We start from the raw sequence: 17,865 nt of genomic DNA, 5'->3' as shown, positions 1-17,865 counted from the left end.
CCAAAACACATTGCCCAACTTCTCCTGAGTACGGCGATACCACATGTGTGACACTTTTTTGCAGCCTAGGTGGGCAAAGGGGCCCACATTCCAAAGAGCACCTTTAGGATTTCACCGGCCATTTTTTACAGATTTTGATTTCAAACTACTTTGCACGCATTTGGGCCCCTAAAATGCCAGGGCAGTATAAATACCCCACAAGTGACCCCATTTTGGAAAGAAGACACCCCAAGGTATTTCGTGATGGGCATAGTGAGTTCATGGAAGTTTCTATTTTTTGTCACAAGTTAGTGGAATATGAGACTTTGTAAGAAAAAAAAAGAAAAAATCATAATTTTCCGCTAACTTGTGACAAAAAATAAAAAGTTCTATGAACTCACTATGCCCATCAGCGAATACCTTAGGGTGTCTACTTTCCAAAATGAGGTCATTTGTGGGGTGTTTCTACTGTCTGGCCATTGTAGAACCTCAGGAAACATGACAGGTGCTCAGAAAGTCAGTGTAATGAACGGCGTCGCGCACAGGGAGGAAAAAGGGAAAGCCCTGCCCAAGGGAGAGGGAAAGGTGGTGACCCCTAACTCACCTTGCGGCTGGCACCTGACTGCCCTGACGTCCCTAGACGGGTTCCTCACCCGTGCGGCGATCGCGTGCCTAAACCCTGGCTTTCCCTAAAATGAGCCCTAGATAGTGAACGGGCCGGTGGGATCGCTAGTCCGCACCACTGTCACTAAGAGGGAAACACCAGGGAGAGGACAGACAAACACATACACCCAGGTGGGCGACCACAATAGACCACAAAGGTCCAACAGGGATCCGGAGGGTAGCGTTCTGGATCAACTACCAGAGAACGCAGCAACACAGCTCCAGAGGGTCAGAATAGATGTCCAGGCAGGAAGCTCTATATCTGGCAACCAGAGAAGTGTGAGAGGGGAATATAAGGAGGTTGGGAGTGTTGGACAAGGAACAGCTGAGGAGAAGGAGCTACGGATCCCTGAGTGAGCCAAAAGGGTTTGCAAAGCAAACCCAGAAAGCTACCACAAGGAAACAGCCCTATCTTACATAGAGCGTGCAGCCAACCGCTGCGACTTCCTGACCCCGGGTATAACGGAGTCAGGCGTGGTTCTTGACACCCTCGTGACAGTCAGAGCTGCTTCAAAAAGCGGAAATTCACATTTTTGTACCATAGTTGGTAAACGCTATAACTTTTACCCAAACCATTTTTTTTATCAAAGACATGTAGAACAATACATTTTGAGAAAAATGTATATATGGATGTCGTTTTTTTTGCAAAATTTTACAACTGAAAGTGAAAAATGTCATTTTTTTGAAAAAAAATCGTTAAATTTTGATTAATAACAAAAAAAGTAAAAATGTCAGCAGCAATGAAATACCACCAAATGAAAGCTCTATTAGTGAGAAGAAAAGGAGGTAAAATTAATTTGGGTGGTAAGTTGCATGACCGAGCAATAAACGGTGAAAGTAGTGTAGTGCAGAATTGTAAAAAGTGGCCTGGTCATTAAGGGTGTTTAAGCTAGGGGGGCTGAGGTGGTTAATGGGGAATACTTTAGATTTTTTAGCATGTAAACCCCTAAACATCTCATCCTGTACTGTACATGGCTTAGGGATATCTTCTAAACCCATGGTAGATCTTATTCTTCCATTTGATCTGAGGAGGATTGAACGGATAGTCTAGGTTTCTTACTTAGCGGGATAGGAGGGCTAGGGGCTCTCAAAGAGGCCATGGAGGATCTGATTTCTTCTTGGATAAATGATTTAATTTCAGAAAAGATAGATGGTTGCGCTTCTTTTAAGACGTCAGATATACAGACTTTACATAACTTCTTTTTGTAGTTATCTAGTAGTCTCTTGGCACAAGTAGCGCACTTTAGAGATCTAGATTTAGCTTTTGTTTCCTTTGCTCCCTACGGAACAGAGAAGAGCAACCAAATGTCACAAGTTTGGAAAACCCATTAAACATACAGGTAAGAAAAATCATACTCCCCATAGGGGAACTCACTGAAGGTGCAGCCAGAGAGGGATCAAGACCCCCCCTGAAGGGATGCTGGAGCCTTAGACGCCGACATAGTGGTGGAGATGCTGCCTCTGAGCCGCATGAGCACCACTTTCATTTCTCCTGGAGTCTGACGTCACCTTGATGTGCCTGCCATGTTGTGACATAGCTCCGCCTCCCCCCGCCTGTCAGACCAGAGGATCAATGCAGCGGCGGCTTTCACATCACGAGCGCGTTCCACGTGGACCCGACATCAGCGCACTCACTATTCCATTACAAAACTGGAGTGAGTAGTGTAAAAATACCCTTTAAAGCTCACTCTCGCAACTGGCTCTTCGTGGGCAGAAAAAGGAGGCGTCTCATTAAATCAGATTTGCAAAGCGGCTACTTGGTCAACATTATCGCCTTAATCTTTCCGCCTCCGCAGATTTAGCATTTGGCCCAAAAATACTGTAGGCGGTTTCCCACCCTATGTAAATATTTGTTAGTTCTCACTTGTGGCCGTCATGGTGGATACAATGGAAAACCATAATTAGACTTACCGGTAATTCTGTTTCCTTGAATCCACCATGACGGCCCAGATATATCCCCCCCCCCCCCCCCCCCCCGAAAAACAAACAAACAAACAACTATATAAATAATAAATATCATATAGATACACTATACTGTATTCTTATATCTAGTTGGGTATGAAGTAATACTCAAATGGGGACACACATAGATTGCTGAACTACCTTGGTAATTTGGAAGAAGACTGAGGGTGAGGAGGGGTGGGGGCAATTTAAACTCTCTGTATATTCCTGGCCCCTATAGAGGTCAAGGGTCATCTCTCACTTGTGGCCGTCATGGTGGATTGAATGGAAAAAGTCTCATAATAAATCTGGAGTGAAACTCATTAACATATTCCACAGCCACTATTCCACACACATTACAAAACTGCAGTTAGTGTAAAAATGCAAAAACTCTGCAAAATTTTGTGCGAGTGTAAAAAAGTTGCTAAATTTTGCACAAGCGAGTGCAAAAAGTCACAAAAGCCCTATTTTTTGACGTCAGAATTCTGTAGCGACGGTATGATAAATAAGGGCCTATAAGTCAGTTCTCAAAACACACGTGTAAAAAATCAGCGCTGAATCTAAGCAGATTTTTATGCCTCAAAATTATGCGCATTTGACGTGTTTTTTGTTAAGTGTTTTTCAAGCAGATATTTTACTTTATTAAATTCTATAGTACTTTTCCACAAGCGTTTTGTGGCGCATTTTGCAGCGCGTTTGGGATAATCAGCGTTAATTCTGCCCCAAGATAGGACATGCTGCTTCTTTTTTTTACACGTGTAATAAAGAAGCAAGTGCTGCTTCCCACTGAAATGAATGGGAGGAAGTTTTGAGGGGTTTTTGGAGCAGATTTGGAGCCGATTTTGAGGCAGAAATGCTCCAAAATCAGCGCCAAAAACTCAGTGTGAACTGAACATAAGGCCTCATTCACACAACAGCAAGAATAGGACATGTTGTGGTTTTTTTCGGGGCCGCGGAACGGACACACAGATGAGCACAGCACAAGGATGTGCCGTCCGCATCTTTTGCAGCCCCACTGAGATGAATGGATCCGCATTCAACCCGCACAACACAAACTGGAAATACGGCCGTGTGCATGAGCCCTAAATGACACAAACAGAGGAGATAAATGTAATCAGGGTTATCACCTTTAAAGACAAAAACACAACATATAAAGCAAAGTGGAGACTAAAGGGTCCATAGTACAAAGGACCATAGTACAATGTAACTGGGCAGCCTGCAGCAAAGCATGTAACAGAGCAACAACGTAAAGACCACAAAGAACAGAACACCCTGATACACGGCTGCTAGAAGTCTAAGGCCTCATTCACATTTCCGTTTTTTACTGACATGTATCTGTTCACATTTCAGCATTTCTTTTTACTGACCGTGGATCATTGAGACATGCACTACTTTGATCCATGATGTGGATCCCTGACATGGAAATGTCAACGAGTCCTATCGATGCATGCAGATTACGTGTGGCTTTTAAACGCAGATTTTTGTGCGGAAAAACGGCAGCATAATATAGTGGCCGCAAAGTTTTTTAGATGTTAGATAAATCTCATGCTTTTTTTTTTTTTTTCTTAGGTGCGAAAATGATGCTGATGCCTCAGGAAGTTATGCGCCAGCTGGGACTCCAGCCATTATCTGAAGGGGAAGTCAAAAAAAGGAAAGGCTTGTTAAAAGGGAACCCGTCATCACCTTTGTGCTGCCCATACTAACAGCAGTATAAAGTACAGACAGGTGAGCTGATTTCAGAGGTCTGTCATTTATAAGTTAGAAGTAAGTGGTTGCCGAGAACCAACATCACAATCATTGCAGACTGGGCCTGGAAAAGAGTCCCGGCCACCTGAGAAGAGTCCTGGTTATTCATGAATTCCTGCTCTCCTGTCCATCTGCTGATGACTGACAAAAAGTAATTGTGGAATCGCACTCACCAGATCTTGAGGTCATCCGGAATGCAACAGCCTACCTGGAGTCCAAGATTCATCAGGGCTCCTGCGTAACAAGTCCCAGAAAAGAAGATAGAGGCAGCATGTCCGGTAAAAAACCCTTTAATGGGAATCGCCAAGTGAACCAACGTGCAGCAGGTTGTGACGTTTCGGCTGATCCGCAGCCTTTATCAAACACAATGTGAAATCTAAAAGTATCCGTTTAAATATATTAAGACACACCCACTCACACAGGAGTGGCCAATAACACAATGAGTGAGGTGCTAATGTCATTAAAGAATGCATACTGCGGTGCTCCCACTCAGTGTATCAATGTACACCAATCATATATATATAAGATCCCATACCTCCACATACCTTCAGGGCACACATGTTCCTTGGCGTTCCTAGGCCACCAGTGCGCATGTCAGGGAAGGCGGAACTGCGTCACTACCCAGCTGACCCGAGATCACCTGACCGCGAGTAACTCCGCCCTGGTGATCGTCGCGTCATTCCAAACATCCTCCGCTATGCGCACCGTTGCTAGGGACGCCAATGAGCCGATCCGCCCACCTCCACGTAATGAGAGCAGTCACCCCATAGCCCCACGTTACCAGTGCCGGCGGCCGGGTCCCGGGCCAAGCGATGCGGCGATCAGCACTCATCACCAACCGCATAATATCCTCTGGCGCAACCGGGGACCGTCAGGAGGGATATAGGCAGGGGCCCTCAGTCTCTATGTCTCCGGCCGAAACCCGGCCTAGGTGACATAATGGCCCCGCCTCTCTATTATCCAAGCTGCGATGTACAAGCGAGCGGGGAGGGACTGGGAGGAGGAGCTGGAGGCCGGCAATAGCGGCGGGGCGGTGCAGTCAGTGTACTATAGCCCCGCCTCTCCAGTATACTAATATAAAACGTCTTATTCAATTAATAGATATTAAACATGCCCCCTCACTCCTAATAGTACCGTACATCCTAACCGCTTCAGTAGAATGCAGGCAGGCAGGCCGGGAGGGCGGCAGCGTAACTCCCTGATGTCACGTGCCTGCGCCGCCTACTTTATGAATGAAGCAGGCGGCGCAGGCAAGTGACATCTGTGAGTGACGCGCCGGCCGCCCGGGCTGCCTGCGTTGTACTGAAGCGGTTAGGATGTACGGTAATATTAGGAGTGAGGTGACATGTTTAATCACTTTAATTGAATAAGACATTTTATATTTGTATACTGGAGCGGGGGGGGGGGGGGGGTTATCTGTGGATGACATTTTTATGGGGGGGGTCTGTGGATGGCACAGTTATGGGCTGGGGGGGTCTGTGGATGGCACTGATGGGCTGGGGGGGGGGGTCTGTGGATGGCACATATATAACAGTGCCACCCTCAGATCCCTCCTCTAACAGTTCCATCCACAGATCCCCCCCCCCCCCGTAACAGTGCCATCCACAGATCCCCCCCCCGTAACAGTGCCAGCCACAGATCCCCCCATAACAGTGTCCGTCATCCACAGATTCCCCCATAACAGTGTCCGTCATCCACAGATCCTCCCATAACAGTGTCCGTCATCCACAGATCCCCCCATAACAGTGTCCGCCATCCACAGATCCCCCCATAACAGTGTCCGCCATCCACAGATCCCCCCATAACAGTGTCCGCCATCCACAGATCCCCCCATAACAGTGTCCGTCATCCACAGATCCCCCCATAACAGTGTCCGTCATCCACAGATCCCCCCATAACAGTGTCCGTCATCCACAGACCACCATTAGATCCAAACCTACCAAAAGCACACCTTTTGGTTAAAAATATTTTTTTCTTATTTTCCTCCCCAAAAACCTAGGTACGTCTTATGGGCCGGTGCGTCTTATAGGGCGAAAAATACGATACTTTAATCAGGCTGACTCTATTAATGTCATGTAACTTAGAAATCATCATCATCATCATCAACGTTACCAGTAGTTGGATCCCTCCTGGTTCAGAGGATTATGTCTTTACACGATCGCTGAAGTTTTCGGATGTTCGAAGTTACGCGCTCAAACAGCACTTGTTCGGGTCGGGAGCGAGGCAGGAACAAGCGCTAAATGTTATAGATACCAGAGGAACTACTGACATATAAAACAAGTTTTGGAGAGCAAAGAGGTCATTTTAATTGGCGTACTCCAGTTTCATCTTGATAGATGCGTGAGCTTTTTTGTATGTTAATGGTCACATGGTTATGCATCAAAGTGGTTTTAAAATTGATTGTTTTATTTGTTTAATAAATACACTGCTCAAAAAAATAAAGGGAACACTTAAACAACACAATGTAACTCCAAGTCAATCACACTTCTGTGAAATCAAACTGTCCACTTAGGAAGCAACACTGAGTGACAATCAATTTCACATGCTGTTGTGCAAATGGGATAGACAACAGGTGGAAATTATAGGCAATTAGCAAGACACCCCCAATAAAGGAGTGTTCTGCAGGTGGTGACCACAGACCACTTCTCAGTTCCTATGCTTCCTGGCTGATGTTTTGGTCATTTTTGAATGCTGGCGGTGCTTTCACTCTAGTGGTAGCATGAGACGGAGTCTACAACCCACACAAGTGGCTCAGGTAGTGCAGCTTGTCCAGGATGGCACATCAATGCGACCTGTGGCAAGAAGGTTTGCTGTGTCTGTCAGCATAGTGTCCAGACCATGGAGGCGCTACCAGGAGACAGGCCAGTACATCAGGAGACGTGGAGGAGGCCGTAGGAGGGCAACAACCCAGCAGCAGGACCGCTACCTCCGCCTTTGTGCAAGGAGGAACAGGAGGAGCACTGCCAGAGCCCTGCAAAATGACCTCCAGCAGGCCACAAATGTGCATGTGTCTGCTCAAACGGTCAGAAACAGACTAGATGAGGGTGATATGAGGGCCCGACGTCCACAGGTGGGGGTTGTGCTTACAGCCCAACACCGTGCAGGACGTTTGGCATTTTCCACAGAACACCAATATTGGCAAATTCGCCACTGGCGCCCTGTGCTCTTCACAGATGAAAGCAGGTTCACACTGAGCACATGTGACAGACGTGACAGAGTCTTGAGACGCCGTGGAGAACGTTGTGCTGCCTGCAACATCCTCCAGCATGACCGGTTTGGCATTGGGTCAGTAATGGTGTGGAGTGGCATTTCTTTGGAGGGCCGCACAGCCCTCCATGTGCTCGCCAGAGGTAGCCTGACTGCCATTAGGTACCGAGATGAGATCCTCAGACCCCTTGTGAGACCATATGCTGGTGCGGTTGGCCCTGGGTTCCTCCTAATGCAAGACAATGCTAGACCTCATGTGGCTGGAGTGTGTCAGCAGTTCCTGCAAGACGAAGGCATTGATGCTATGGACTGGCCCGCCCGTTCCCCAGACCTGAATCCAATTGAGCACATCTGGGACATCATGTCTCGCTCTATCCACCAACGTCACGTTGCACCACAGACTGTCCAGGAGTTGGCAGATGCTTTAGTCCAGGTCTGGGAAGAGATCCCTCAGGAGACTGTCCGCCACCTCATCAGGAGCATGCACAGGGGTTGTAGGGAGGTCCTACAGGCACGTGGAGGCCACACACACTACTGAGCCTCATTTTGACTTGTTTTAAGGACATGACATCAAAGTTGGATCAGCCTGTAGTGTGTTTTTCCACTTTAATTTTGAGTGTGACTCCAAATCCAGACCTCCATGGGTTGAAAAATTTGATTTCCATTTTTTAATTTTTGTGTGATTTTGTTGTCAGCACATTCAACTATGTAAAGAACAAAGTATTTGAGAAGAATATTTAATTAATTCAGATCTAGGATGTGTTATTTTTGTGTTCCCTTTATTTTTTTGAGCAGTGTATATATGTATGCAAAGATACTGAGAACCAGCCTAATTGAGTATTTAATTAGAGATTTTTAGGGTCAGCTGGTATCGGACAGGCTGGGCTCCAGTAGAATGCTGGTGTAGCTTCTCTGGAAGTCTATTTATAATAATATAATTTCCACTGCAATTATTAAAGCTCATCTGTCAGCAGATTTGTACCTATGACTCAGGCTGACCTGTTACGTGTGCGCTTGGCAGCTGAAGGCGTCTGTGCTGGTCTTATGGTCACATGTGCCCGCATTACTGAGAAAAATTACATTTTATTATATGTAAATGAGCCTCTAAGAGCAACGGGGGCGTTGCCGTTACACCTACAGGCTCTGCTCTCTCTTTAACTGCCACATCTGCTGTGCTTTGAGGCCAAGCAGTGTGAACCTGGCCCTGTTAATCTAAGTGGAGAGCCTATAGGTGTAATGGTAACACCCCCGTTGCTCCTAGAGGCTCATTTGCATATATTAAAACATCATATTTCTCAGTAATGCTTGCTATATGAACATGGGACCAACACAGATGCCTTCAGCTGCGAAGTGCACATGTAACAGGTCAGCCAGTGTCATAGGTACAAATCTGCTGACAGATGCCCTTTAAGGCCCCTTGCAGACGAGCGTGTGTCACGCTACAAGTCCGCAGTGCAGCTCCCGGCCTAAACTTCCAGCACTGACGGGGTCACATAGCATTATATTGATTTATGATGCTATGTAACCCTTAGGCCTCTTTCAGACGGGCGTTGCAGGAAAAGGTGCGGGTGCGTTGCTGGAACACACGCAATTTTTCTGTGTGAGTGCAAAACATTGTAATGCGTTTTACACTCACGTGAGAAAAATCGTGCATGTTTGGCACCCAAACCTGAACTTCTTCACAGAAGTTCGGGCTTGGGATCGGGGTTGTGTAGATTGTATTATTTCCCCTTATAACATGGTTATAAGGGGAAATAATAGCATTCTTAATACAGAATGCATAGTACAATAGGGCTGGAGGGGTAAAAAAAAATAATAATAATTTTAACTCACCTTAGTCCACTTGCTCGCGCAACCCTGCATCTCCTTCTGTCTCCTTTGCTGAACAGGACCTGTGGTGACGTCACTCCGGTCATCACATGATCCATCACCATGGTAAAAGATCATGTGATGACCGGAGTGACATCACCACAGGTCCTGTTCAGCAAAGAAGGAGACAGACGAGATGCTGGCAGCGCGAGCAAGTGGACTAAGGTGAGTTAAATTATTTTTTCTTTTTTTTTTAACCCCTCCAGCGCTATTTTACTATGCATTCTGTATTCAGAATGCTATTATTTTCCCTTATAACCATGTTATAAGGGAAAATAATAATGATCGCACCGCATCCGCACTTGCTTGCGGATGCTTGCGATTTTCACGCAACCCCATTCACTTCTATGGGGCCTGCGTTGCGTGAAAAACAATATAGAGCTTGCTGCGATTTTCACGCAACGCACAAGTGATGCGTGAAAATCACAGCTTGTGTGCACAGCCCCATAGAAATGAATGGGTCGGTATTCAGTGCGGGTGCAACGCGTTCAACTCACGCATCGCATCCGCGCGGAAAACTCGCCCGTGTGAAAGGGGCCTTACAGTTCTGGAATATATTGGATAGCACTGATAGCATTATGTCATTGTCATCTAATACATTGCAGAAATGTAAGGGTTACATAGCATCATAAATCAATATAATGCTATGTGACCCCGGCAGTGCTGGGAGGTCAGGCCGGGAGTTGCTCTCCGGACTCGCACCGTGACACCCGCTCGTCTGCAAGGGGCCTAAGACTCGGGGTTCCAGTAGTCAGAATCTTCAATAATCAGCCAAATGATGGGTGACTTTCTCGAGAGAAACAGTGGTAAATTTAGGCTCAGCCCAGTCCCCAATGAGAATACATGCACCCTCGGCCGATCCGAGCATACATGTGTTACATGTATACGGTGAGGAGGGGAGAAACAGGTGTCGACTGAAGGAGCTATTGCAAGTGTCTGGACACCTTTAGGGTCTCTTCACGCTGCATCGGCGGTACAGGCCGGGAGGAATACCTGACACCCACTTACCTGACTCGATAAAAACAAAATCCCACGATATATATACGTTTCTGTCTGACATATATTTCCCCAGTAAACCCCAGTGGGGCGCTGTTTTGCCCTCCATCAAGTGACGCGATCCTATGGATGCTTTTGACACGTGCCAGCGCATGCAAAAGGCAGTGCTCCACCAGCCCTATTCACAAGGCACCGTGGACTCTGCATCCACCCAGCTTTACCAGGCGCTGACGCCGGCTCTCCCTCATCACTGCGGATCCCCTGTGGTCTCATACATTATATCGGGTGCCATGACACCTGCCCACGTCTCCAGAACTCACAGCACCTGCACAATTTAAAGGGGGGTTCCATACTCACAAGTGGAGCTTCCCTGACAGTTATATTACCTGGAGAACTCAGACAGCAGCAAATGGTTAGCATGAAAGGGGTAGTAGTCCCTGGCTGGGTGCCCAGGACTGTGCACAACCACTAGACTGGTGCCACGTGCAGGGCCCCCTCTCCTGCCCACCCCAGGCACTTACCGCTCATTGTCCCCGGCTTGTGGCACTGCAAGGTAAATAAACACCAGTGACAGGAGACCGGAAAGTGCAACTCCGCCCCGGACTGTAAATCCCATGCACAAGCACAGGAATACAGGACTGACGGGATATTCCAACTACATTACAGGGGTGTACTGAAGAGGCTGGCAGCTTCTAGTGAGAGCGGATCTAATAGAAAAACGACAAGCGAAATGAGAACGGAACTCTTCACTCATTAAACGCACAGCTATGATAACGAAGTTGAAAAAAGTAATTAACTCCTCAAAGCGAAACGAAATCACAGCCGTGTATCCCCCCTCTTTCAACTTAGTATCATCCAAGCAGAACGGACATCGTCTGGGCGTGTCACGTGAGGCACAAGCCATGTGACTGAGCTGAGGGAAGCCCCTGGTTGTCCTGGCGACAGTTCAAGCCAATCTCTTTTGAGCACAGGTGTGCGGGCCGTATATGGGCGGGGCCGGGACGACCGGCGGGTTCCCCTGACTCTGGAGAAGTGGAAACAAGCCCCGTATTCCTTCCAGAAGGGAAGAGAGGAGACATTTTGTTTTCAAGGCTTACAGCTGTGTGCTGCGGCCTTTACGTCTGCACATTCTTCTTCTTTTTAAAGAATTTTTGCCTTGTGATGAAAATAAATTACTTTGGGTTGAGTAAATATTTCTGAGGCGTCTGACACTTTAAGTGCAACAGAATGTTTTCAGTAAAACACCGGTCTGTAGTTACAGAGCACAGCCACAGGATTACAGGTAAGGTGTCCAGACATACGTCTCATGCACACGACCGTTCCGTTTTTTGCGGTCCGCAAACCGCGGATCCACAAAAAAACGGAAGCCGCCCGTGTGCTTTCCGCAATTTGCGGAACGGAACGGGCGGCCCATTGTAGAAATGCCTATTCTTGTCCGCAAAACGGACAAGAATAGGACAGGCTATATTTTTTTTGCGAACCTCGGAACGGAGCACACGGAGTGCTGTCCGCATCTTTAGCGGCCCCATTGAAGTGAATGGGTCCATGCGGACCAGAACTACGGTCGTGTGCATGAGGCCTTACTGTGGGACAGGTCCTGACACCCAGCAGTCTCATCATGTTTTCAGAAGGTGTCTGAAACTGAGCTGTGGACGGAGATAGAGGCAGAAGGCTCCGTCCACTGTATAGTTCTGGGGGCTGCCAAAAACAGCTCATCATGGGAGGTCAAAACACAAAAAAAGAAGAGTTACAAATGGGAAAAGGGGGGGGGGGGTGGATTGGGAATGTGAAAAGAAGCGCCAAGGTGTAGTGTCCCACATATGTGTGTATGGTCCACTCCAAATTATATGTTGGATGATGTCAGTTTGCACTATTCCTTTGTCTATGCTGCTAAATCCATATTACAGGCTGGTAACATGCACTACATGTTTCCACCACTAGAGGTCTCTACCACGCACATTTATATATTGTAGCCACTAGAAGCTAGGCTACTTTCACACTTGCGTGGCTGGATTCCGGCAGGCAGTTCCGTCGCCGGAACTGCCTGTCGGATCTGGCAATCTGTATGTAGACGGATATCCGGATGCGGTTCCGTCTCACAAATGCATTGCAATACCGGATCCGTCTCTCCGGTGTCATCTGGAAAAACGGATCCAGTATTTATTATTTTCACATTTTTAAAGGTCTGCGCATGCGCAGATCGGAAGAACGGATCCATCGATGCGGCACTAATACATTTCAATGGAAATGAATACCCGATCCGGCATCCGGAATTTGCAGAGAAAAAATCCAGAGAAAAATGCAGCATGCTACGTTTTTTTCTCCGTCCAAATACCGTGAAAGGACTGAACTGAAGACATCCTGATGCATCCTGAACGGATTACTCTCCATTCAGAAAGCATTAGGATAAAACTGATCAGTTTTTTTCCGGTATTGAGCCCCAAGGACTGAACTCAATACCGGAAAACTTTAACGCAAGTGTGAAAGTACCCTTAGTTGAGATTAGAAAATGAGAGACTAGGAGGAAGGAGAGGAGACAGTCTTGTCTCTGTCCTACTGGGCCTATCCCAGGGGAACCAGTTTACCTCAACCTTGGAGTCCAAGATTAGGACTATCTGATCCTACACTATAAATTACCCTTCCGGGGTAAAAAGTGGATTATCACTTTGAGGACCGCAACCTTTTCAAATAATGAAGCAGAGAGTTTGCCTGCCGTGAGGGAGATCGCCCTTGGGTTGTTGGATCACTGAACTATAGACTATTGGCGAAGGAAGATAACTGCCGTTTATCAGGTTTTAATCACCTTTGCATTAGGTGGAGAGTTTCTAAGCTACAGGCTGCCCCACCATAATTGGGGACAGAAAGGCCATCTGTCAGAATACTTATTTACAGAGGATCTAAACTACTATTGAAAGGTTGAGTGATCAGAGTAAGATCAGGAACCAAGTACAAGTAAGAACATCACTTTTACTAAAGTGAGCTGGAGTTAACCTCTGCACTTCACCTCATTTTTGCCATCTGTATGCAAGACAAAGTGATGATATTGGTTGCCTTACTACAAAAGTTCTTCTTTGGTTTAACCACTGCCTCATTCCTCATTCTTCTGCTCCATCTCTTAATTGCACCTTACGGTACTGGCGTCACAAACTCAAACACAGGGGCCCAGCCACCAAAGCACCCTAAGCATACCCACTACCATCAGGGGCACCTCAACCAACATCTGGCTAGTGTTCCCTGCAACCGAGAGTGCCCCGGAGGATTTAGTGCTGTCTTCCCATCCACTGCACGCCGGCCCCAGGGGACAACTGAACTGTGAGTACTACTATCCTCAGCAGTCAGCACCTCATCACTAGTACACTCCCCACACATCACCCCTAGGGTGTCCGGTTCGCTGCAAAGGGACTGCCAAAGATGATGAACTGGAGATGTGTGGAGGAAGCTAGAAGTCGTTACAAGGCAGCACCCGAAATTGTAGACAGTGCACAAAGGTGAACTGCGGAAGTGTACCGAAAGAGAAAGAAAAAAGATTGCGACCCTCCTTCAGTGTGATACCGGGAGGGCCGTGGGGGCACCAATGAGACGACAAATGGGTATAGAGAAATAGTTTTTTAGGCAGTTAAAATGAAATAAAATATCAACGGAGACTAGCGAGGCACAGGATTAAGGCAAGGTGTAGCACATAAATGAATTAAAAACTTACTTCACCATGGAGGGAGGTATAGGATAGGTTCAATACTCCTATACCTTCTCCTCCCCCACCGAGATCGCTTATCAGATGTTATTAAGGTTTCTGTGTCCCCAAAGAATGTTGTCAGGGTTCAGAGAATGAGGTAGAAGTCTTTATTCAAAGTTACAGAGCTCGATGTAGCTTTAGTAGCATATATATAGGGACCAAGTGCAGCTTTAGGTCAAAGGTGAGCTGGCCACGGAATGAAGGCAGCGTCACTTCAGGCTCCGGGCTGAATACATAATTAATTGATCAATCACAAATGTATACTTGAGTGCTGGACAGTAGGGCATACCATAAAATGCGATAAAAAGGCTTCATGATGAATTTGTCATGAGCGGGCCGCGGTTCCCCAGTCTCGGGCGCCTCAAGCCTAAGGCCCCTTTCACACGGGCGAGTATTCCGCGCGGATGCGATGCGTGAGTTGAACGCATTGCACCCGCACTGAATACCGACCCATTCATTTCTATGGGGCTGTTCACATGAGCGGTGATTTTCACGCATCACTTGTGCGTTGTGTGAAAATCGCAGCATGTTCTATGTTGTGCGTTTTTCACGCAATGCAGGCCCCATAGAAGTGAATGGGGTTGCGTGAAAATCACAAGCATCCGCAAGCAAGTGCGGATGCGGTGCGATTTTCACGCACGGTTGCTAGGAGACAATCGTCATTGTGATTTCGTAGTAAAGAGATCACAGAGAGGCACGGAGCATTATCAGTCATGTTAATACTCCGTGCCTCTGCAGTCTGCATCGGGTCTTGGCACTCTTTCACGGAGCGGATGCCACGCACGGCATCCGCTCGTGTGAACCCAGCCTAAGGGAAAATAATAGCATTCTGAATACAGAATGAATAGTAAAATAGGGCTGGAGGGGTTAAAAAAATAATAATAATTTAACTCACCTTAATCTACTTGATCGCGATGCCATCATCTCCTTCTGTCTCCTTCTTTGCTGATTGTAGGAACAGGACCTGTGGTGACGTCACTCCGGTCATCACATGATCCATCACCATGGTAAAAGATCATGTGATGACCGGAGTGACATCACCACAGGTCCTGTTCAGCAAAGGAGACAGAAGGAGATACCGGCATCGCGATCAAGTAGATTAAGGTGAGTTAAATTATTATTATTTTTTTAACCCCTCCAGCGCTGTTTTACTTTGCATTCTGTATTCAGAATGCTATTATTTTCCCTTATAACCATGTTATAAGGGAAAATAATACAATCTACAGAACACCGATCCCAAGCCCAAACTTCTGTGAAGAAGTTCGAGTTTGGGTACCAAACATGCGCGATTTTTCTCACGCGAGTGCAAAACGCATTACAATGTTTTGCACTCGCGCGGAAAAATTGCGCGTGTTCCCGCAACGCACCCGCACATTTTCCCGCAACGCCCATGTGAAAGAGGCCTTAGGCCCCTTTCACACGGGCGAGTTTTCCGCGCGGGTGCAATGCGTGACGTGAACGCATAGCACCCTCACTGAAACCTGACCCATTCATTTCAATGGGTCTGTGTACATGAGTGTTTTTTTTTTCATCAGTTCTGCTTTGCGTGAAAAATGCAGCATGTTCTATATTCTGAGTTTTTCACGCAGCCCTGGCCCCATAGAAGTGAATGGGGCTTCAGTGAAAACGCATTGCATCTACCTATTCATTCACTTATTCATATTACACCACCATCATACAATATCACCACCTCCCCAATGTACGAATGTATTTATGTATCTATTTATTTATGCAGATCTTTTATGTATCTATTTATTTATTTATTAATTTATGCAGATCTTTTCTAATTAGCGTATCCATTTACATAGATTTTATTATTATTATTATGAATTACCGTACTACTTTTTATGAGAATAATTGGATGCTTCAGGGTAACCTTTATTTAGTAATGTTTTCATCAATTTTTTTGTGTATTTAACTACTTTTTCATGTATTTATCTATACATAGAAGTATCTTTGAGTACACATTTAATCTATATATTCCTTTATTTTAATGTTCTTCCTCTTTTAAATGCATGCGCTCCACGCTGGAACGCAGCTGGGTTGCTCCTCACTCCTTATTGAATATGCGTTCCACTGTGGTGCGCAATGTACCGCGGCCTCTACTCGGACACATGCATTCCACTCTGGAACGCATCGGACTTAGACTTCTGCTTCCAGCGCCCGAGACTGGGGAACCGCGGCCCGCTCATGATGACTTCATCGTGAAGCATTTTCATTGCATTTTATGGTATGCCCTACTGTCCAGCACTCAAGTATACATTTGTGATTGATCAATTAATTATGTATTCAGCCCGGAGCCTGAAGTGACGCTGCCTTCATTCCGTGGCCAACTCACCTTTGACCTAAAGCTGCACTTGGTCCCTATATATATGCTACTAAAGGGGGTTTATTTTATATTGCTCTTGAAAAAGGGGGATCTGCCCCAAAATGCATCGAGCTCTGTAACTTCCCTCCCAGTATTACACTAAAGGAGGGTCGCAATCTTTTTTCTTTCTCTTTTGGTGCATCATGGGAGGTGTCGGGGCCCTACCGTTTTGTTCTTGATGTCCTATCCTGAGAATAGATCTTCCCTATCTCCTGGCTGGAGAACTGGTATTCCAGTATTTTGATATTGATGGCCTACCCTCAGGATAGGTCATCAATATCACATTGGCGGGGGTCCGACGCCCTGCATCCCTGACGATCAGCTCTCTGAAACTGGAACTACACAAGCAGGGGTGGGCTGGGCAGAGGGGGTGTATGCAAACCAGGCTGGTAGATGTTTAGGGCCGACAGTTTCTGCAGCCCCTGAACTCAATTGTATCTGCGTCCACTGGATTCAGATACAGTTGAGCATGCAGCAGCGCCGGCGGGACAAGGGAACCATTGGTTCCCTGCCCCACTATTTACTGCATCATCGATGTGATGTAGGCAGTGCAATGACATCAATGCGCCACCTGTGACGTTCCGCAGTTGCAGATCCGCCAGAAGAGGCCGGGTCTACATCGCTGCATTGTGGGACCGTGCCGGAATAGGTGAGTAGAGACTGCCCTTGCCTTTTCTTTCCATGTGCCCAACCCTAATACTGGCCTTTAACTCTAGTACTGACCCCTAACACTGACCCCTAAGCCTAATACTGGGCCCTGTGTTTAGAGCCGCACCTGGTTGTTTGCTAAAAATCACTGATGGAAATAACTGACCAAAAGACTGATGTGTGAATGAGGCATTACCCTAATACTGACCCTAATGCTAATACTGACCCTAAGGGCTCATGCACACGACCGTATGAATTTTGCAGTCCGGAAAAATACGGATGATGTCCGTGTGCATTCCATATTTTGCGGAATGGAACAGCTGGCTCTAATAGAACTGTACTATCCTTGTCCGTAATGCGGACAATAATAGGACATGCTCTATTCTTTTGCGGAACAGTCATATGGAAATGGAATGCACACGGAGTACCTTCTGGGTTTTTTTGTGGACCCATTGAAATGAATGGTTCCGCATACGGTCTGCAAAAAAATAAAATAAACGGACACGGAAAGAAAATACAGCCATGTGCATGAGCCCTAATACTAATCTTAACTACAACCCCCAATACCTCACGTACCTCAAATAGTGACCATAATATATGACTGTCCACATATATCTGTACTCACTGCATCTTTTATACCTCGTACCTGACACATAGTATACGCACAGAGTACTGATACGTCAGGTACAAGGTATAATAGATGCAGTAGTTACAG

General features: G+C 46.5%; 1 protein-coding gene across 1 annotated transcript in view; it reads right to left on the bottom strand.

Annotated features, from left to right (window-relative positions):
• Positions 1 to 11,034, bottom strand: part of SNX29 (sorting nexin 29) — a 581,792-nt gene extending 570,758 nt beyond the window's left edge. The window contains exon 1 of the mRNA XM_040441656.1: positions 10,923 to 11,034. Coding sequence (XP_040297590.1) covers positions 10,923 to 10,929 — 7 coding nt within the window. The 5' untranslated portion in view covers positions 10,930 to 11,034. The remainder of the gene's footprint in view (positions 1 to 10,922) is intronic.
• Positions 11,035 to 17,865: the final 6,831 nt, after the last annotated feature.

Source organism: Bufo bufo, chromosome 7, assembly GCF_905171765.1.
Source record: "Bufo bufo chromosome 7, aBufBuf1.1, whole genome shotgun sequence".
Lineage (NCBI taxonomy): Eukaryota > Metazoa > Chordata > Amphibia > Anura > Bufonidae > Bufo > Bufo bufo.
This window is presented reverse-complemented; position numbering and strand designations above follow the sequence as displayed.